Source organism: Bos indicus x Bos taurus, chromosome 10 (assembly GCF_003369695.1).
Source record: "Bos indicus x Bos taurus breed Angus x Brahman F1 hybrid chromosome 10, Bos_hybrid_MaternalHap_v2.0, whole genome shotgun sequence".
NCBI classification, from domain to species: domain Eukaryota; kingdom Metazoa; phylum Chordata; class Mammalia; order Artiodactyla; family Bovidae; genus Bos; species Bos indicus x Bos taurus.
Window position 1 is genome coordinate 54760092 of NC_040085.1, and position 22341 is coordinate 54782432.

The 22341-nt window shown below is 40.5% G+C and overlaps 1 protein-coding gene across 3 annotated transcripts in view; it reads right to left on the reverse strand.

Annotated features, from left to right (window-relative positions):
• Positions 1–1044: 1044 nt before the first annotated feature.
• Positions 1045–22341, reverse strand: part of GALK2 (galactokinase 2) — a 154758-nt gene continuing 133461 nt past the window's right edge. For all 3 annotated transcript variants that reach the window (XM_027554052.1, XM_027554051.1, XM_027554050.1), the window contains exons 9-10: positions 9846–10047; positions 1045–1609 (exon numbers count right to left, since the gene is read on the reverse strand). In XM_027554052.1, coding sequence (XP_027409853.1) covers positions 1402–1609; positions 9846–10047 — 410 coding nt within the window. In that variant the 3' untranslated portion in view covers positions 1045–1401. The remainder of the gene's footprint in view (positions 1610–9845; positions 10048–22341) is intronic.

Below are 22341 nucleotides of genomic sequence, written 5' to 3' on the forward strand. Positions count from 1 at the left end.
TTTTCTCAAGTATTTACCTTTCTGCTAAGAATAAAAATGTACCAAAATTTATTTTAGAATAATGGATTTCCTAGTGCTTGTATATGACTGCTGTTCTTTGAGAAATGTTACAACCAGTTTTGTCTCAGCTTCTCTGAGATTCAAGAAGATGCCCAGTGTTTGAGCAAAACCAAGCTGAGAATAACAGAAAATTGTGATAAACTTATGGATAATTTATGCCAAATAACTGCTGTCCCTCAATTATCTGACTATGCCAGCAAAATGCTTTTTGGTCTAAATTGTGATATAATTCAGGGAGGCCTTCCTGTAGTCTATCTGGGGGACAGCCACTCATTAACCATAACCATGAGGCCAAACTTTCTGCCCATTTTGATAAACAGGCATCTACCAACAAGCCTACCCAATCCCAGAGCCCACTCTCAGCCTTTTCATACCTCGCCTGCATGCCTCATACCTGCCCTACATTGGTTCACATATACAAACAAGCCTTGCTCGATGTACAGTGAAGGCTGCAAGGCGCAGATGGATTTTCCTAGAATAGTAAACCTGCATCCTGGACTCGAGTGGCATTAAAAAAAAGGAAGGATAGAGTGGGAATAAAGTAAATTCCATGAATAAATTGAATTATCTGAATTAATATTTGGATAATTATCTATTTCCATGTGCACAGAGATAAGAACTTGAAGTGTTTTGTTTTTTTTTTAATCTAAAGTTTCTCTTTTATGATAGAGAAAGCTCAGGGCCAAAAGAATTGAAAGTAACTGTTTATATGATATCAAATGGTTAAAAAAATTAAATCAGCCTGGGATTTTCTTCCTGAATCCATTTTTTGAAAAAAATTTAAGTGATCTCCCTCAAGTTGATAACTGGGAGAATCTCACTTTCAAGTATACAATATCCAGAAAAATCTGTGAATCCTTAATAGTGTATTATTTTAATAGCGTTTTGAAGCTCTAACTGAGAGAGAATTTTTGGCATCACTGTCATCATCATCATCATCAACAGAAGACCCTGAGGAAGAAGAATGCCCGGAGAAACCAGAAGTAAACTGTATTTAAGAATGTATGTTTAATTCAGGTACAATCTGTGAGGTACCAGTATCGATGGTCTTTTACCACGTGCCTTTAAAAATCTTGAAATCAATAAATCTAAGTAAATTATCTTAAGAGATCTCTATCCAAGCATAATCTTTGCCCTTATTGGTAGAAAACATATTTCAGGTGGAAAAATCATCTTTATGAAGCATGGGGAGATTTCAACCATTTCTTTGGAAATATATCTTGATAATAGCAACCATTTCTTCATAATACAAAACAGAAGGAGGATTAATTTACTGTGGCATGAGAAGTCCTGCCAGTCCCTAAATGTTCTAAATAGTTTCTTGGAGATTTTTTACATTGTTTAGGCCTCAAGGAAAACCAAAGCTCCACCTCCAGGTTTGGTAGCAAACAAACTCTGCTTCTCCGGCGCTAAGCTTCGGTTGCTCCTCTGGTAATAGGCTTCGTGCACATTTGCCAGGAAGCTGGACAGCTTCTCAGCCGGTACTATTGAAACTGTGCAGCCTCCCCATCCTGCTCCAGTAAGTCGTGATCCTTGAGCCCCAAATTTCCTAAAACAATGAGAGAAAAAATTAGAACCTGCAAATGAAAATAAGAGTTGATTTTCCTGGTGCTTCAGAACACTCCAAGAACTAAGGAGAGATTATGTGGTGTGCTTTGTTTTGTGGGTTTTTGTTTTTTTTTTTCAGTGTTGTCAAACATTTTAGGACATTACAAAATTTGTACTATTATCAGAAGGTGATTTGAAATTTAATTGTATCTAAAACTAGCCCCAAGTTTTGGCTCTTTAGTAAAAATTAGTAGTACTCCTGTTTCATGAAGGCTGGCAATAACCCCCTGTAGTCTTGATTCCATAAAGCCAGCATTTGAAGAGTTATATAACAAGTCTTCAGGTGATCAAGAAGAGGGAGTAAAAAGAAAACAGGTAGTACACATAATCAACAGTATGAATCAGAAGGTTGCTCCATAAGAGGGCAAATCAAAATTTAAAGTGCAAGTCTTATACATACAAGTGAGAGCTTCCTCTGGTGGCTATTTAAGCTGCATTCAGTCACCTAGAACAGATAGCCTAGATTTGTGCTAAATGAATTTCTCAACAAAGAATGTTACTAAACTCTAAGTTAGTTTACCTGCTAATCTCTAAAGGGAAATTATGCAGACCTTTCCACAAGAGGGTAGTGGTTCAGCAGGTCCATCCCCATCTTCCCTGTGCCTTCAGGAGCTGGTTCTGATGACTGGACGCAGAATTTCTCATCTGAACCAAATGTGTGGCTGAGATGGAAATGACTATATAAGCCTCCATGCAGCAAGAGGCAATTTTAGTGGCCATCAACCAAGCACAGTTTCAAACCTAAGATTTATACCAAAGTGAAAGGCCCTACACAAGTACAAAGATCACTCATCTTTAAAGACGCAATTTATCCTGACAAGAACAGTTCACATGTGCTTCCAAATTCATCCTAATAAAATTTACTCCAAATTCATAGCAGATTAAGAATTTCATAATTAATTTAGCACAATTTTGTCCCCTTTTTCCATATAAATGAGCTACTTTATTTCCTGGAAAATATCAATAGAATATTACCCTTATTCTAGGACATGAGAATTATTGCACATCAGTAATTCATTTCCCCCTCAATGATTTTCTCAGTTGATTTCTTTTCATCATCTGTTATATTCATTAAAATATGTTTTTCATATGAATGTAGATGTCTAGAGAAGAAAACAAAAATGCTTGCAAGCAAATAGATTATTCATCTCCTCCTGCCCCTCAAACATTCAGTTTATGGCCCAGTAGGTAAAAAGAGCCTAAACTGAAAAGTTTCACTTACCCTGAGATTCTAGTATTTATCTAGAGTTCCTAGGCTGGCAAGGGGCTAGTTTGCAATTTGGTGGAATAAAAAAAAAGTTGTCACACAGCCATATCAAACTATCTCTTCTTGTGGAAGATATTAAGAAAAACAGAGGTGTCACTGAAGTATCTCTGAAAGACACTAAATCTAAGCATCAAAGCCAGCATGGTATGGTTTAGAGAACAGTATGCCCTCTTATTTGATTTTCTAAGACCCAAACTATACCATTTTTCTGGACTCAAGTCAACCAAGTCTTTTATGGTCTTCAGTGAACTTCTAGGCATATTTTCTTACACTTTCTCATTTGAACAGTTTTTGAAAACTGTGGTCTCAAAATTGAATCTAAAGCAAACTGAAAGTGTTTCTAACTGGCTGCAAAACCCATAGGAATTGTGCCAGGGGGCCTATTTTCCTGACTCTCCTGCCAGTTTCCAGAGAGCAGACACTAGAAGTCTTTCTAGGTAAATCATTCACTTTTAAGTCTCCAGAGCTGCTCTATCACCACCCTGCCTGCTACAAATGAAAATGAACTAGATTGCATCAACCACATGGTTTGAAATCGTCAGGGCTCAAATTTTCCCTGTTGAGAACGGTAAGTGCTATTATAAAGAGCCCTCTACCCGAGTCAGTGGCACTTGTGATCACAAACCAGGTGCTGCCCCAACAGCTAGTCAGCAGCCTGCCCAGTTATACACACTCACAAAGGCATCGAGATACTGCCTGCAGTGTGCCCTGCTGGTATGTGGCCATAGAAATTGTGTGAGACAGTCAGAGTTAGTAAACTAATAAGCTTTAAATCAAGAAAAAAGTTAGGTGAGCTAAGGGTGTTGAGTGAACTTTTCACAACTGCATTTTTTTCCTGGGAAACTAGTGAGACATTAAAAATACAGCTCCTGAGCTATGGCACATCAGAGAAGCAATACAAAGCCTAGGAAACCAAACCCCTAAAACCCCAAATATCACTTTGATGCTTGTGGTCAGTTGATTGGGACTAACAAGGAAGGTTTGGTCAAAACAACAGAAATATCCTCAGCCTTATAAGGCATGATCTACAAAACAAAGACTAGAGCAGATATAGATTATAAGGAATGTTCCCCTTTGACTCCTTTTATCACTAAAAAGTGTACTCCTATAATCAGCTTTCCAGACACCTAAGTATAGCCTGAATAAAATTTCCTACTTTTAAATGAACTGAGTTGACCATAAAGCACTGACTAAAGTAAGGCATGGATCAAAGGTGGCCTTGAGGGAGGAGGTGGGGAGAGATCCAGTAAGTCCCAACTTTGCCACAAACTGCAGAGGGAAAGCAAGGAATTGTGCCTTGTATTTTAATTCAATTTTATTTTAAGATATATATTGATATATTTTATAAATAGATATTAAGTTATTTCAGAAAATCTTGAATTTAGGGACAGGTTATTATCTAATTCCAGCCCAGCATAATTCCAGGCACTTGGGAGTTTCTAATAATTGTTAAAAACTTCAATTATGTGAAACAAAGTAAAATAATAAAGGAAAATGATACTTGCCCAATATAAAATAACTATCTTACAAAATGTAAATTGTAGGAAATGGCTAAATTTTAAATATATTGAGTAAAATAAAACAATTTGAAATAATTATATGTGTATTTTATATATATATATCATTCGTAATGTACTCTTTTTCTGGAAAGACTTCTAGCTTCTGCTCTAAGTATAAAATTTTCTGATTAGAATCTCAGGAAAACACAGCTTCTAGAACAATTTCTATGATTTTTATTAGAAACACTTTCAGATTGCTTTTGATTCAAGAAACCATAGACTTCAGTGTTCAAATGAGAAAGTATAAGAAAATATAACCACATATCCATTTTATAAATTTAAGCCACAAAGCTCATAGAAGACCAGGCAGTTTATCCTGCAAATGGCACACATATTGGGGGAGGGGAGTGCAGGAGCAGGGGGACAATAAATGGAGGACAGAAACCCAAAGAGAAGTGTGCCCCTAAGGCAGCTGAATGGCTCTCTTCCTTTTTCTTGACAGTGTTCAGATTAGCCCATAAGATCATGAGGAAAAGAGCACACACAGGTGGATTTACACTTCATTCTTCCCTACTCCCACCTGCTTAGGAAAATGGCTGCAAGAAGCTAAGCCACACAGCCAGCCATGGAATAAAGTTGTGGGAAGACTTCTGAGGACACCCGCAAATGAACTTTTTAACCTTTGTTGGTCTTTTAAAACTTGTCATTTACCTTCCTTAGTAGCTTGGGCAATAACACTTCAGTGAGTCCTCTCTAATTTCAACAAGTATCAAAATGGCAATAAAAAATTAACTATTTTTTAAGTATTATATAACCATTCTTTATTCTATATAATAATGAGCTGTCTCATATATAACTGACTTGGTTACAAAATTTATTTGTGTTCCTCAAGAAATCCCATTTTCTTAAAATTTACATTTAGTTCATTTACAAGAATCATTTTATAATTGGGCAAGCTTCATCTATTTTCTTCATTATTTCATATAATTGAGGTTTTCTAATTTAATTAAAAAAATAAGCAGTCTAACTGAATAATTTCCTTCTCCCTCTCTGGCCCTTTCTTTGGATTTTAAACTGATTTTCTCTTGAAGAGCAGTAAAAGGCTCAGCTGAAACAAATTCAAGCATCTGTGATCTCTTCTATCCTTTTCCCCCACTTCTCTCCACTTGAGTCATTAAGCTATCCTATGGACGAGCTACCAGGAGACACCTAGCTCAGATCACATTAAGATTTGTAGATAGTGCCAAGTATTCTACATATCACATCCTTCATTCACTCAGTCAGTTGTCTTTTCAAGCCAAATAGTTTCCAAGCAGGCCTTCAGAAAAACTAACAGAAATATAAGTCCCACAAGTGGACCAGGGAAGGTGATCTAAAGAGAGCCTTTGGCAGTGCTCCTCCTCAACTTCAGCTTCCCTCTTCCCTCTTCTGATGACCACAAGGCAACCAACCTTCTCAGGCTGCCCAGTCTTAGTCACAAATTGCCCGTTGGTGTTAACTTTTTTTAAGGAGACAGGGAATTATGGAGGTGGCGGTGGTTCTTATACAAAACAGTACCCTACCAGATGATGACTTTATGGGACCAGTGGCCCACACCAGGCCTTGCCAGGTCCTTCCCAGCACATCCCACACTTGCTTGCCCACCAAGATAGTCGTAAAGCTGCAGAAGGAACCAGGGCTTAAGAGTGTTGCCATTTTAATTCGGACCTTTTTCATTTACCATTTACTACTCTCCTATTGTCTTTTTCTCCTGTTTTAACCATTCTGTTTTTACCACTATCTTGCATTCTTCTGCATACCTCCCTTTTCGCCTCATACATCCACATAAAGCAAAGTGCCAGAGCTTTTGAAAATGGAGTTTAGACTACAGTTTCCTGTGGGACACAAATAGCCCTATGAAAAGTATGTGCTGACTTAGGAAGTCATGGCATTAATGACTACATCTACTTAATTCTCCCAGAGTATCCTCCTCTGAGGTTGCTCTGCTACTCAAGACCTTTAGTAACTAGCAATCAACTGGCATATTTGGAGAATATCACCTGCTGCCCACAGTTACAGCAAAGAGAAAATTAATTATTTAAGAAGCTAAGAGGCCAGACAACTATTCTAGCCAATATTTCCAACATGCCAAAAGATAATCTTTCAATATGGGAAACTCAGTCCAAACAGTCCATATAGAATAAGAAAGTAATTTTGATACTTAGCAATTCCAAACAAAACAACCATAAAAAAGGGAGTGAGCTCCTTACACCAGACCCAACTGAAAATGAGTACAGCAGATGAAAATGGTCTAGACAGAGACAGTTTAGCTGCCATTAAGAAAAGGAGTGCTGCTGCTGCTGCTAAGTCGCTTCAGTCGTGCCCGACTCTGTGCGACCCCATAGACGGCAGCCCGCCAGGCTCCCCCGTCCCTGGGATTCTCCAAGCAAGAACACTGGGGTGGGTTGCCCTTGCCTTCTCCAATGCATGAAAGTGAAACGTGAAAGTGAAGTCACTCAGTCATGTCCGACTCTTAGCGACCCCGTGGACTGCAGCCTACCAGGCTCCTCCGCCCATGGGATTATCCAGGCAAGAGGACTGGAGTGGGGTGCCATTGCCTTCTCCGAAGAAGAGTTTCCAAAAGCAAATAAATGAAAAAGCAAAAGGCATGTTCTTCTGAACCCTTTTAAAACACAGCCACTAAATCTTCTACTAGAAGCACATTTTCAAAATATATAGAGAGATCTATAGACTGCTAGAACAGAAAAACGTATTGGAGATCATAAAGCAAGGTGACAGTTCAAAGTCGCAAAGCTCAGAATGAAACAAGGCAGAGCTAGAACACATCCTTCCTAAATTCCAGCCCAGTTTTCATCCTTCTCCACACATTGCCCTTCCCTGCTCAACATGGCTTTGCTCCATGTTCAAATACTGCAACCTATAGAAAACCAGAGCCTCCATCATTAAAACTTTAATAAAAGAAAATAGGTTAAAGTCCCTCATTCAAATACATCTCAGCCTCCCTGGTGGCTCAGATGGTAGAGAATCTGCCTCCAATGTGGGAGACCCAGGTTCAATCCCTGGGTTGGGAAGATCCCCTGGAGAAGGGAATGACAATGCACTCCAGTATTCTTGCCTAGAAAATCCCATGGACAGAGGATCCTGGAGGGTGGGCTACAGTCCATGGGGTCACAAAGAGTCAGACATGACTGACTGACTAACACTTTCACTTTCAGTATAACCCAAGGAGAGAGAAACAGGTGTGGCAAAAAAAAAGAAAAAAAACACCTGGATGGGGAGCTAGGCTTTCCCAATGACTGATTATGTTACCTTGTTCCAATCTCTTACCCTCTTAGAACTCTCGTGGATCTCTAAGGCCTCTTCCTGCTTTCATATCTTATGGAACTAGATCATTCTGACCCAGAAATGTGAAGCCTGGTCCCCCAAAATATGGCTTTCACAGAAACAAGGACATTTTCTCTGGTCAAAAACCCAGAAGTCATCTTGATTCCTCACTTTCACCCATACAGCAATCTTCTTGACTCTTCCTTCAAGGCACATCTGGCATAAAATCAATTCACACTTCCATTGCCACCTTTTCCTACTCAGAGTCCTTCCAATGGCAAACAAGGTTCAGGGGTATGACTCCCCGTGGCCTCTCCTGCTTCATCACCTGCAGCCCTCTCCTCCGATACTGCCCTCCGTGTGTACTGTTCCTCCTGGACTGTTCCTCACATGTGAAGCCACTGTTCTCATTTCTTCACTTCCTTCAGGTCTTTGCCCAACTGTCTCTTCAGAGAGACCTTCTTCAGCCAGTCAATATAAAGACTATCCACCCACCCCTAGGACTCTCCAGCCTTTCTATTTTTTTCATAACACTTATCAGTTCCACTCTATTTTTAGTTGTCATTTCCCTCTTTACCCATGTGAATGTATGCTGCATAAAGACAAGAGCTGGTTGACCATGCCAGAACAAGAAAGTCCCATTTGAGAATTCCAGGAGGCTGCCAAATACCCCTCCATTGCTGTTTCAGATGGGATCCGAGCTATCCTACTACCTTCTTAGCAAAGATGCTTCTGCTAAATTTCTGCAGAAATCATTCCACTTCCTGTTACTTCCAGAACTGAACAATATCTGCCCTTGATAGTTTCAGAAGAGAGTACTTTCAATGAAACAAGCTCTGAAAGCCTTTTTGGCAGATAGTGAGGAAACACTGGCAGAGTGAATTTCAGCAAGGTTGTGTTCAAGTCTCTCAACAAGTTGGGTTACACATGCCATTTACAATCACTGGAGCTACTTGGTTTAAACTTTTCAGACTGGGTGTGTGGCAATGAGTGAGGCAAGCCGCAGGTGCCAAGTGGTTAATTATATTTTCATTGCTAATTGCAGGCAGTTCTCTGTGATTTTCTCACAATGGAAAGAACATCAATCCATTTGAGAGTTCTCCCAATTTCCCTTTCTATCCTCCAAGGTCAATGAGTTCCCTTCTGGGTAAAGGAACCATTCTACTCTATTATCCCCATTCTCCAGCAATTATAAGGATGTTGTTCTCAGGCTTTATGAAAGAGTTTCCCTCTTTACATTTGTGTTTCAACTGTCCATTCATAAACTGGGCTTTCTTCAATCCTTTTCCCCAAACTGTCTAATCTAAACCTGGAAAACAGGAAATGCTGCCTCTGAATAATTCCTACAGCATCCTCTCCCTGATACACTTCTGTTAGGCTTGAGGTCCTCTTTCCTTTCTTTCTTCTCTTTTGAATAAAACTGTTAAACTTAGGACACCAAACAGGAGATGCTGGTGGAGCTGCAGTGTAGTGGGAACCATTGCTTAAAATACCATGAGAAAGTAACACAGGGTCTGTGTCTGAGAAAATCTCCCTGAAACATCATCCAAAGATGGAAAAGTCTTTTTTTATGATGTTGTGAAGAACTAACTCCAAACCTGCTGCTGCTGCTGCGTCGCTTCAGTCGTGTCCGACTCTGGGCGACCCCAGAGACGGCAGCCCACCAGGCTCCCGTCCCTGGGATTCTCCAGGCAAGAACACTCGAGTGGGTTGCCATTGCCTTCTCCAATGCATGAAAGTGAAAAGTGAAAGGGAAGTCGCTCAGTTGTGTCTGACTCTAGCGACCCCATGGACTGCAGCCCACCGGGCTCCTCCATCCATGGGATTTTCCAGGCAAGAGTACTGGAGTGGGGTGCCATTGCCTTCTCCGGACTCCAAACCTGGAACCTCATAAAGCCATGGAGTTGAGTCTCCAATCTTTTATCTTATACATCTTCAGGAAGGAACAAGTCTAGCTGTGTGTCACAGACAAACCCTCTGATACAAAGTGGGAAGGATCTTCTTCACTGAGAAGAAAAAAAATGCTGCTTTTTTCCATTAAACAGTTTCCCTGGTAGCATCCCACCACACTGCTCTTTCAGCCTCACCGACAGATGTCCACCAGCTGGTCCAGCTCAGGGCAGCTACACTCGTACATATCCCGGCAGCTCCTGTGGCTCTGGTTCATTAGCTCCCCCAGCAGCTGGACCACGTTGTCAGGTGCTTCTTCACATATCTTCTTAAACTGGAGCACTCTCGCAGCCTCACTGTACACGTGCTTTGCCCGCTGGTAGAGTTTGAAGGTGAGAACTTAGGAAGGAAGATTATGGTGGACAGAGTTAGAAATAGTTACTGGCCAGGAAAAAAAAAAATTCAAAAGAAAAAAAGAGTTACTGGACAATTCAGTAAAAGAAAAATACAGTTATTGAGAACTTCCATTTCTGTCTTTATTATTAATACCTTAGATTTTAAATAGGTCTTTCTGAAAGATTTCCTTATAGTCTAAATTACTCTCTTTTCAAGTCAATTTTACTTTAAGGTCACACATGTAGAAAGTGGCAGAGCAAAACAAGTCATGACGTTTTACCCCATAGCCACATTCTTTCCACTGTGATCCACCAGAAAGAACCCCTGAAAATGCTTATACTAGAACTTTTATTTATAAAAATGTTTCTTAGAGATAAGCACAATTACTTCTGTATGTGTGTGTGTAAAAAACACATGTATATATATGTATATACTGTAGCATTATTTATCACAGCAGAAACTAAGAATGAATCCACATTGCTAACAACAGAAAATACTTTTAAAATCATGCTGCATCTATTAAAAATATTATGCTATACTATTGCTACTAAAGCATTCTATTACTCCATGGGAAATTGTTCATTATTAAGTGAACACATAAAATATGAAACTGTACATTTTAATTTTAAAAATTATAAGAAAGCACCAAAATATTAACAGTCATCATCTCTGTGGTGCATTGTGGGTGGCTTTTCTTTGTCCTTGACATATTTCTGTGCCTTCCAGATTATCTGGAATGACTCTTACTTCAGTTATAGAAACAAGCCCTACTGCATTGACTGTGTCTATAGTACTCATATGTTCCCTTGAATAACAACCAAAACCTTCTTACCATTTTTACTCATGCTGAACAGTGGCTGAGTGAGTGTGGTGCCTCTGGGCAAAACTTGAAAAATACACAGAGGCTAATCTGCCTGTCCTGCTAGGAAGAGCCTGGGCTCTCCAAAGGTCTGTCATATCTTCTCAGCCATGTGACAACTCACTGTACTCAAGTTGCTATTTCAATAGAGCTCATTTCTCCATCTTCAAAATGAAGTTGAAAATTATTTCTCAGGATCCTTCCAACTCTAACATTTTAGATTCTGTGAAGAACTCCCTCCAAGCATTCCCCTCATATTGTTATATTTTGAGAAGAAGATGATAATTGTTCTACTTTCTGCTCTTATCTACTCTGCTATCTGCCCCAGGAGGCTGACTTGGATGGACTACACCAGTGGGCTCCCTTGCCTTTAGATTAGAAAAAGGGAGAAGATCAACGAGAGATGGGAGGGAAGAGAGTGAAGTTGTAGGATCTCTCCCTGGCTCCCTCCTTGCAGAGCTACCTGAAACTGGCCCTGTCCCCCCAACTGAAGGACACTGAACATACTTTCAAGGCAGCCTTTTCTACATGATTCTCTCTTCCAGGGTCTGCCTCCAGGTTCCTCTCCCCTAGAATATTACTGCTTTTTCAGTAGTGCTTTTATAATTTTATATTAAAAAATACCAAATGCATGACAACATACTTAACAACCAACAAATTATGTTAAAGTTTTAGGTTACATTTTTCCCCTCCACAGTACCACCCTCATAACTCATATACTTATCATATACTTCCCATAGTAATTGTCTCCACAAAGTTTGCCAACTCCTGAAGACAGAAACCAGGTCTTCTGGTTCCAAGCATTTGATAGTCTGCAACCTGGTACTCCCTAGAACCTTCACCAGTGCCTTACGTGACAAGTGCACATGCGTGTTCACTGTTGAACATTCAGAAAGATGACTTAACTCCAGTTCAAAACCAAGATACCTCCATTTAGACACTGTTATTAAAAAAAAAAAGTGCAGTGCCAGCACTCACAGCTTACTAAGAATGTACAAGTTGAGGAAAGGGGACAGCCAGATTCCCTCTGGTATTGAATCTATAACTACTGATACTACATAGGATGAAAAATAAGTCAAAAAATGAACTTACAGGTTAAGTGTAGGTGGGGATAAAAATACAACAACATGCTTTGCTCCATCAGTAGCCAGGTCATGTGACTCAGTGCACACTGCAGTGTGAATTTGTTATTTCTATCAATAGGTTCAATGGAAATGGGAATATTACATATTATTGAGAATTGTTATATATTAAAATATATTATTTTAGGGTCTAGATATCAAAATATCTTAAGGTAAGAAAGTCTTAACAATACCCAATACTGGCACATAGCATCTGCAACAAAGTTGTCTGAAGAAAAAGCACCAGTAGATTTAACAAGAACTCCTTCAAAATCCCTGAATAGAGAAAGGCAAAGATGGGCCATTGATAGGCATGTATCTACATTAGACAGTACCAATAAGTTTATACATGTTAATAGAATCCATGTATATAAAGAAAGCTGAGTGCCAAAGAATTGATGCTTTTGAACTTTGGTGTTGGAGAAGACTTGAGAGTCCCTTGGACTGCAAGGAGGTCCAATCAGTCTATCCTAAAGGAGATCAGTCCTGAGTGTTCATCGGACCGACTGAGGTTGAAGCTCAAACTCCAATACTTTGGCCATGTGGTTCAAAGAGCTAACTCATTTGAAAAGACCCTGATGCTGGGAAAGATTGAGGGCAGGAGGAGAACGGGACGACAGAGGATGAGATGGTTGGATGACATCACCGACTCAATGGACATGGGTTTGGGTGGACTCCGGGAGTTGGTGATGGACAGGGAGGCCTGGCATGCTGTGGTCCATGGGGTCGCAAAGAGTCAGACACGACTGAGCGACTGAACTGAACTGAACTGAATATAATCCAGATTATAGAATACACGTTTTGAAAGGGAGGAAAATGACTATGGTAACTATAGTTTAAAAATATTCTTTTTAAAAGTTGACATTGAAACAAAATGTTTAAAATTCTAGCTTTAGGATTCCATATGTTTCAGTTTTATTTGTGAACTATTTCACCTCCCTCATGGGCCAAGTTGCAAAATGAGAGCACGGGGGTAGGGTGGAGGGCATACATAAGAAGAGAATATTGGTTCATTTTTACTGTAATGTCTCATTTCCAAAAAAGCATCTAGTTTCCAGGTCCACTGACATTTATGGCTGCATCACAAAAGGCACAATAAAGCAACATCTACTAACATTGTAAAATAGTGCTATTTAGCTGACAAATTGCTCTATGTCACAATTTGCAAAGAAGTTTTTAAACTTCAAGTTATATACAGGACAACAAAGGAAATACAATAGCATGTTCCATACGCCCATCACCTAGACTGAACAATAATTTTTTGCAATATTTTCTTCAATATTTTGCTAGTGTTTTAAAATAAATTATACATGTGACATTTCCTTCCTATATATTTCAGAGTGCAACTCTATAAAATAAGGATATTTTCTTATGAAACCTCTGTATCATTATCACATCTAACAAAATTACCAATGATTCCTTAACACCATTTCATATTCAATCCATATTTAAATTTTCCCAGTTGTTTCAATTTCAATTTACAGCAGGATCCAAGCAAAGTCCACACATTATATTCAGTCTTATCTCTAATAAGTCTCTTTTAGTCAAGAATTTACAGTGATTTTTGATACTCTGGAATGTCAATGTCATATATATATATATATATATATATATATATAATACAAATATATCCTGTAATAAAATTCAATACCAACAACAAACAGTCCATTAGCAAGAGCATGCTTTGGTTTTCCTTTAGGACTACATAGTTCTTTAAGATTAAAGATATTTTTCCTTTAGGATTAAATATTCTCAAGTAGAAACTATCTAGAGAGAGGTGGGGTTTTTTTTATATTAAACCTCAGGACTGGTGTTCTGATTTGTGATAAGAAACATTCAGAAGGTACTGAGCAGATTACTAGAACCTCCCTGTGTCTACTCTGTTTTGTCGAGTGTTTCATAGCAAGGCTTCAGGACAGGAATGTCTAATGAGGACTCTCGCTGGGCGTTCTGAAGGTGCATGAGAGACTGCCATGGCTCACACTCCCTGAACAGTAGTAACTTAGACAACAAAGGAAAGGGCAGAAAGGGCATCTGTTTTTAATTGTGATACAAACATCTTGCCAAAGGCTACAACAGATTTGGAGACCACCCTTTGGGAGGGAAAGCAGTTCTGCATTGGCTGGACATCACAAATGCTCTCTGGATCCAGGGTTGTGGCTTGTTATAGGCTGGCAATTCAGCAGGTCTCTGTTGTGTAGATACCAGAAAATCCAAGAAAATCTGAAACTCTGTGGACAAAGCTTTCTTCCTTGTCCAGTTAACTTTTAAAATGGATGCTTCATCTCTCTTATAATCCTTGAGGGCAATTATTAAAGGATGAAGGAATTGTTTCTTACTGCATGAATGCTCACTGCTATATGACTACTTCCAACACAAATACAGTTTAAGAATATAATACCAGGTGCCATTTTCCTGAAACATTGCCAGTGTCCTATCCTATCCATGGGAAATCTGAAGCTTCAAAGTAGGATATGTCATGTGAATTCTAAAACAATCACTTTCTCCTCTGTGAATCTTTGGTAATTACTGAATCTGATCCTGAAATCATGGCAGAGATTCTTAGATCTAAATGATCACAACCATATACATTTAAACAGTAATAATTGTACAATAAGTTCACTTGAATAATTTAGTTGCTAGTTCTAAAATTTCCTTTCCTGATGACTTCCCTGCTGAGCCTCCAGCTCACCACACAGGCTCCTGCCTTGGACCCACTGCATCAGCTGTTCTGTTGCCCTGGAATGTTCTTCCCCTGATCTTGATATGGCTAGCCCCTCACAGTCATTCAAGTCTCAGATGTCACAGCATCAGGAAGACCTTCTCCCATTTCCAACCCAGAATAATCACACCTACACAAACATACACACACATATTCTTTCCATCCTATTTTTGTCTCCCAAAACTACTTTATTTATTCTCACAAACACTGTCCAATTTTCTTATGCTTATTTGTTCAGTGGCCTGTGCTTATCTCTCAACACTGGAAGTTCAGCTTCAGAAGAGCAAGTTCAGTTCAGTCCGACTCTTTGCGACCCCATGGACTTCAGTATGCCAGGCTTTGCTGTCCATCACCAACTCCTGGAACTTGCTCAAACTCATGTCCATCGAGTCGGTGATGCCATCCAACCATCTCCTCCCCTGTCGTCCCCTTCTCTTCCTGTCTTCAATCTTTCCCAGCATCAGGATCTTTTCAAATGAATCAGTTCTTCACAACAGGTGACCAAAGTATTGGAACTTCAGCTTCAGCATCAGTCCTTCCAATGAATATTCAGGACTGATTTCTTTTAGGATGGACTAGTTTGATCTCCTTGCTGTCCAAGGGACTCAAGAGTCTTCTCCAAAACCACAGTTCGAAAGCATCAATTCTTTGGCACTCAGCTTTCTTCACAGTCCAACTCTCACATCCATACATGACTACTGGAAAAACCATAGCTTTGACTAGATGGACTTTTGTTGGCAAAGTAATGTCTCTGCTTTTTAATATGCCACCTAGGTTTCTCTTAGCTTTTCTTCCAAGGAGCAAGCGTATTTCTTGCAAGAACCCTATGCTACAAATGACAGGAAAGACATGTGAAATAGAAGCCCCTACTATGAGAGACTTATGACTCAGTTAAATAAGACAGACTATGAGACCACTGGACAATGACCAAGTGCAGCAGATATTCAAGAGCAGGAAATACTAGAGGTGGACCAAGAAGATAGGGTTTGTGGGAAAAAGAGCCATAGTGGGAAATGCCAGAGCCACAGAGCTTCCTTGCTGTGAGGACAGGATGGCCAAAGGCCCAAGCTGGGAACAGGCAGAGTATGTTTATGGGCTGGAGGGGGCAAACTGATCAGACCCCAGGCCAGTTTCTTGAGGAGGCTGTCCTCACACCTGAGGCTTTAACATCCTCTGCTACATATATTACACAAAGGTTGCACACTCACAACCATGGTCAGTAACCAACCACAGTGATGCTTTCTTGACCCAAATACTTTTTAAACTGAGAAGTTTTAAGAATCTAGATTTTCTGTTTTCCCTTGAAAAAAATGAAAGGCCTGGCAGTAGTGAACCTACCTTCTTGCAAAACTGTTGGCTGGAGCTGAGGAGCAGCCAGCCTGTTTAGGCGGGGCATGCACAGTATCTCCATGTACTTCCCACCATTCCCAATTATCTTACGCCTGGACTGACTCACTAGTTCACATGTCTGCCTGGTCTCTGTAGGCATCTGTGTGTGGGACTCACTTTCCATAAAACTCTCTATTACAGGAATTCTTGGCTAGAGACAGAAGAGTGGACAAACCAAGTGAGTCATCATGCCATAACAAACCACTGTTACTAATGAAGGTCCCTCCCTTAGGTGCATTGATAGTTCCATATGGAAGAGGTCCATCATCTTGTAAATTCTACTGTTTGGTCTTATTTCTGCTCCACAGACATTTGTAAACACAAGACAGCCCTTGAGAGATCTGAAGAAAACTCTCATATCTTATGTTTTTTACACATGGATAACGATTCACTTTATGCCAGGTTTATTAATAATACCAAGGGAACAACAATGAATAATATAAGCTCTTTACTCTCAAAAAGTAATAGTCTTAACAAAAGACAACAGGTGTTGGTGAGGATGTGGAGAAATGAACCCTTGCACACTGTTGGTGGGAATGCAAAATGGTGCAACCTCTATGAAAAACAGCACAGAATCCTCAAAAAATTAAAAATAGGACTATCCTATGATCCAGCAATCTCACTTCTGGGTATATCTCCTAAAGAACTAAAATCAGGATCTCAAAGAATTATTAGCACATCCATGTTCATTGCAGCTCTATTCATAATATCTATGCTGTAGAAGCAAACTAAATGTTCATCAATGGATGAATGGATTGAAAAATGATTTATACATAATAGAATATTCAGTTCAGTTCAGTCACTCAGTCATCTCCGACTCTTTGCAACCCCATGAACCACAGCACACCAGGCCTCCCTGTCCATCACCAACTGCCGGAGTCTACCTAAACCCATGTCCATTGAGTTGGTGATGCCATCCAGCCATCTCATCCTATGTCATGCCCTTCTCCCTCTGCCCCCAATCCCTCCCAGCATCAGAGTTTTTTCCAATGAGTCAACTCTTCGCATGAGGTGGCCAAAGTACTGGAGTTTCAGTTTTAGCATCATTCCTTCCAAAGAACACCCAGGACTGATCTCCTTTAGAATGGACTGGTTGGATTTCCTTGCAGTCCAAGGGACTCTCAAGAGTCCTCTCCAACACCACAGCATTCAAAAGCATCAATTCTTCGGTGCTCAGCTTTTTTCACAGTCCAAATCTCACATCCATACATGACTACTGGAAAAACCATAGCCTTGACTAGACGGACCTTTGTTGGCAAAGTAATGTCTCTGCTTTTGAATACGCTATCTAGGTCTATTATTCAACCTTAAAATTGGAAGAAACTCTACAATATGCAACAATATGGATGGACCTCTTAAGGAAATTATGCCAAGTGAAATAAGCCAGACACATAAAGACAAGTACCATTTATATGAGTTAGCTAGAATCATCAGATTCATAAAATCAAAGGTCAGAAAGGTGGTTCCCAGACACTAGGGGAGGGAAAAGTAGAGAGTTAATCATCAGTAGACAAACAGACAAAACATTTTCAACTAAGTAAAATGAATGAGCTCTAGAGACCTACTGTACAGCATTCACCTCTAGTCAACAATAATGTATAGTACGCTTAAAATTTATTAAGAGGATAGATTTCATATGTGTTCCTACTACAATAAAAAAATAAAGTGTTTAGTAAAAAAAAAAAAGAATAGTTTACTCAGTTCAGTTCAGTCACTCAGTTGTGTCCAACTCTTTGCAACCCCATGAATTGCAGCACGCCAGGCCTCCCTGTCCATCACCAACTCCCAGAGTTCACTCAGACTCATGTCCATCGAGTCAGTGATGCCATCCAGCCATCTCATCCTCTGTCGTCCCCTTCTCCTCCTGCCCCCAATCCCTCCCAGCATCAGAGTTTTTTCCAATGAGTCAACTCTTTGCATGAGGTGGCCAAAGTATTGGAGTTTCAGCTTTAGCATCAGTCCTTCCAAGGAACACCCGGACTGATCTCCTTTAGAATGGACTGGTTGGATCTCCTTGCAGTCCAAGGGACTCTCAAGAGTCTTCTCCAACACCACAGTTCAAAAGCTTCAATTCTTCAGCACTCAGCTTTCTTCACAGTCCAACTCTCACATCCATACATGACCACAGGAAAAACCATAGCCTTGACTAGACGGACCTTTGTTGGCAAAGTAATATCTCTGCTTTTCAATATGCTATCTAGTTGGTCATAACTTTCCTTCCAAGGAGTAAGTGTCTTTTAATTTCGTGGCTGAAATCACCATCTGCAGTGATTTTGGAGCCCAAAAAAGTAAAGTCTGACACTGTTTCCACTGTTTCCCCATCTATTTCCCATGAAGTGATGGGACCACATGCCATGATCTTCGTTTTCTGAATGTTGAGCTTTAAGCCAACTTTTTCACTCTCCTCTTTCACTTTCATCAAGAGGCTTTTTAATTACTCTTCACTTTCTGCCCTAAGGGTGGTGTCCTCTGCATATCTGAGGTTATTGACATTTCTCCCAGAAATCTTGATTCCAGCTTGTGCCTCTTCCAGCCCAGCGTTTCTCATGATGTACTCTGCATATAAGTTAAATAAGCAGGGTGACAATATACAGCCTTGACATACTCCTTTTCCTATTTGGAACCAGTCTGTTGTTCCATGTCCAGTTCTGTTGCTTCCTGACCTGCATATAGGTTTCTCAAGAGGCAGATCAGGTGGTCTGGTATTCCCATCTCTTTCAGAATTTTCCACAGTTTATTGTGATCCACACAGTCAAAGGCTTTGGCATAGTCAGTAAAGCAGAAATAGATGTTTTTCTGGAACTCTCTTCCTTTTTCCAATAGTCTACTAAAGAGAAACAACAATGAGCAATAACAAGCAACAGATGGAAAGACAGCTCCTCACAGCCAAAGTAGAGGCTCAGAGTCAATAGGGTATCCCAATCTGGGTTAGCCTGAAAGCAGAGCCTGACACAAAGACTTGAGTGCAAGTAGCAGAAATCCAGGAAACAGGAGGACAAAAATAAGGAGAGACAGAAAAGAAGAAAAGTCAATAAAGGTGCTTAATATGCAGGTCACCACAGCGAAAAACCACCACCCAATTGCTCAGGGATCTCTCTGAAGAACCATGGAGAACCATGGTTCCAACCATGTTGGAAGGGAACAGGTCCACCTATGAAAGGGAAGGGAAGCCTGGGTCTTTTATCCACAGACAGTGCCATCATTGCCCCTAGAGGGGTTAACTTCTCCCCAGAGATGTGCCTGGGCAGCACAGCAACTTTCAGTGACTCTGGAGAATGCCCCAGGATGGCAAAGAGACATTCATGCCAGCTACTAGCTTGACAAAGTTACTGGCAATGCTGGAAGCAGGTAGGCTGAGGGATGGGGAATAGTGGTCATGATCTTCAGAGTCTACCAGTAAAATGTGAAACCACCCAAGTCTAAAAGAGGAGTTAGGTGTCCAGCAAACCACTTAAAAGGTAGGGTGAAAGGATTGGGAAATTAAGACAGAAGGAACTTTGTGAACAAAAACATGGAGGTCAAAAACCATGAGGTGCTCTAAGCAGGGCCAGACCTGGTTAGTACTTGGATGGGCATAAGGTGCTTTTAAAGAATTCATAGGACTTGATTGTGATTGTAGCATAGAAAGAGGATGAAGACCAGTAGGAACAAGAAATACAGTAAAAGAGAAAATAAAAGCAGTAGGCAGAGGTCTCAGATATGCAGATGACACCATCCTAATGGCAGAAAGCAAAGAGGAACTAAAGAACCTCTTGATGAAGGTGAAGAAGGAAAGTGAAAAAGCTGGCTTAAAATTCAACATTCAAAAAACTAAGATCATGGCTCTGGTCCCATCACTCATGGCAAATAGATGGGGGGGAAATGGAAACAGTACAGACTTCATTTTCCTGGGCTCCAAAATCACTGTGGATGGAGACTGCAGCCAAGAAATTAAAAGACACTTGCTCTTTGGAAGAAAAGTTATGACAAACCTAGACAGCCCATTAAAAAGCAGAGACATTACTTTGCCAGCAAAAGTCCATCTAGTCAAAGCTATGGTTTTTCCAGTAGTCATGTACGGATGTAAAGGTTGGACCATAAACAAAGGCTGAGCACCAAAGAATTGATGCTTTAGAGCTGTAGTGTGGGAGGAGACTCTTGAGAGTCCCTTGGACAGCAAAGAGATCAAATCAGTCAATCCTAAAGGAAATCAACCCTGACTATTCATTGGAAGGACTGATGCTGAAGCTGAAGCTCCAATAGTTGGACACCTGATGTGAAGAGCCAACTCATTGGAAGAGACCCTGATGCTGGGAAGCATTGAAGGCAGGAGGAGAAGGGGGTGACAGAGGATGAGATGGTTGGATGGTATCACTGACTCAATGGACATGAGGTTGAGCAAACTCAGAGAGATGGTGAAGGACAAGGAAGCCTTGGTGTGCTGCAGTCCTTGGGGTCACAGTGAGTAAGACATGACTTAGCAACTGAACAACAAGGCAGAGGTCAGATTATAAGGGCTTTATATGTTATGCTAAGTAAGGTTTTACATTGTATCCTGTACATAAGTGGTTCTTGGCCTTTCTAGGGTTATAGAGACTTTTGAGAATAGAATAAAGCTATGAACCTTCTCTCCCCCATCTGAGTGCATAAATATATGGAATTCTACACACAGTTCAACATACAGTTTCCTTGGATTCAAGTTAAGAATTCAAGCTGGAAACAAGAAAAGATTACTGGCCTTTAGCAATTATATAGTCAGGATTATTGTTTCTGAACAAAAGAAACCTATATGAACTAACTTAATTGAAAGGAATTAATTTTAAAGGTATTAGAGAACTCACAAAATTTATTAGAATTACATATTCCTAATCTCTATTAGCATTTGAGAATCCAGGTGGGAATAAGCCACGCACCGAGTGAAATAGACAGTGAGGACCATTGCTGAGGTCTCCTCCACAAGTCTGGCTATGACATTAGATTCTAGATACTTTGTCAATGGACCTTTGCCTAATAGACTGAAAGCCCAAAACATAAGCATGTGCCAGGACACAGGAGGAACCAAGGACCCTTGCTCACACTCAGGTGACAAGACAAGAGGAAAATCTGACCCCTCAACTTTTACCATAGGAGGCAAACCTTCCTTCCTTCTCCAGCATGCACATAACAGATTTCCCCAGGAAAAGGCCTGGATGCCAGGTAGTTAAGCTACAGTGTCTGCCCCAGCAGCAGTGAAATACCACAGCTCTGTTAGCATTTAAATCTTTTCTCCAGACCACCCACCCAGTTTCCCTCACATGACTGGATTTCAAGTCTCCCTCACTGATAATTTCCCTGAATACACATTAGTCCGTGTATGCCCTTCTTCGGAGAAGGCGATGGCACCTCACTCCAGTACTCTTGGCTGGAAAATCCCATGGATGGAGGAGCCTGGTAGGCTGCAGTCCATGGGGTCGCTAAGAGTCGGACATGACTGAGCAACTTCCCTTTCACTTTTCACTTTCATGCATTGGGGAAGGAAATGGCAACCCACTCCAGTGTTCTTGCCTGGAGAATCCCAGGGATGGGGGAGCCTGGTGGGCTGCCATCTATGGGGTCGCACAGAGTCGGACATGACTGAAGTGACTTAGCAGCATGCCCTTCTTAAGAGTGGTCTCCCCACATCAGTCTGAGGAATGCAAAGTAGAGCTGGACAGTCATCTCCTTCATTCTCAACACAGTGAGTTTCTTCACATAAGCCTTGTAATACCAAACTGCAAAAAGATTGTGTGGTGATGGAAGAACACAGAGCATTGGTCTTCAAACTAAAAGTGATAAATATTTTGGGAATCAGATTTAACTTGGATAAAAACTTCATCTTGGGATAATTAATCAAAAGAAAATAAATAAATAGGCTGGTCAGAGAGAACTGGAAACCTTATCATGTAAGTGTATAATTAATCTTTTTGAGGCTCCCATACCCCAAAATGGTTTCCCACTCTTTGAAGGGGGGCACTAAAAGCAGTTGTGGTTTTAGCTGTCTTTGCACAATCATGGAGCTGCACGCTACTAGCCAATTTCTCTCCAAACACATAGCTCCACTGGGCTAAACTAAGAGTTGGTTTCCAAGAACAGCCATGCAGAGGTGGATGGGGGGAACCACTTCAGAATACACTCCAGAGTGCCTGTTTTCCTATGCAGCACAGTTATAATAAGTCTCTGCTCTGAGGCATAGAATCTTTGGAGTATTT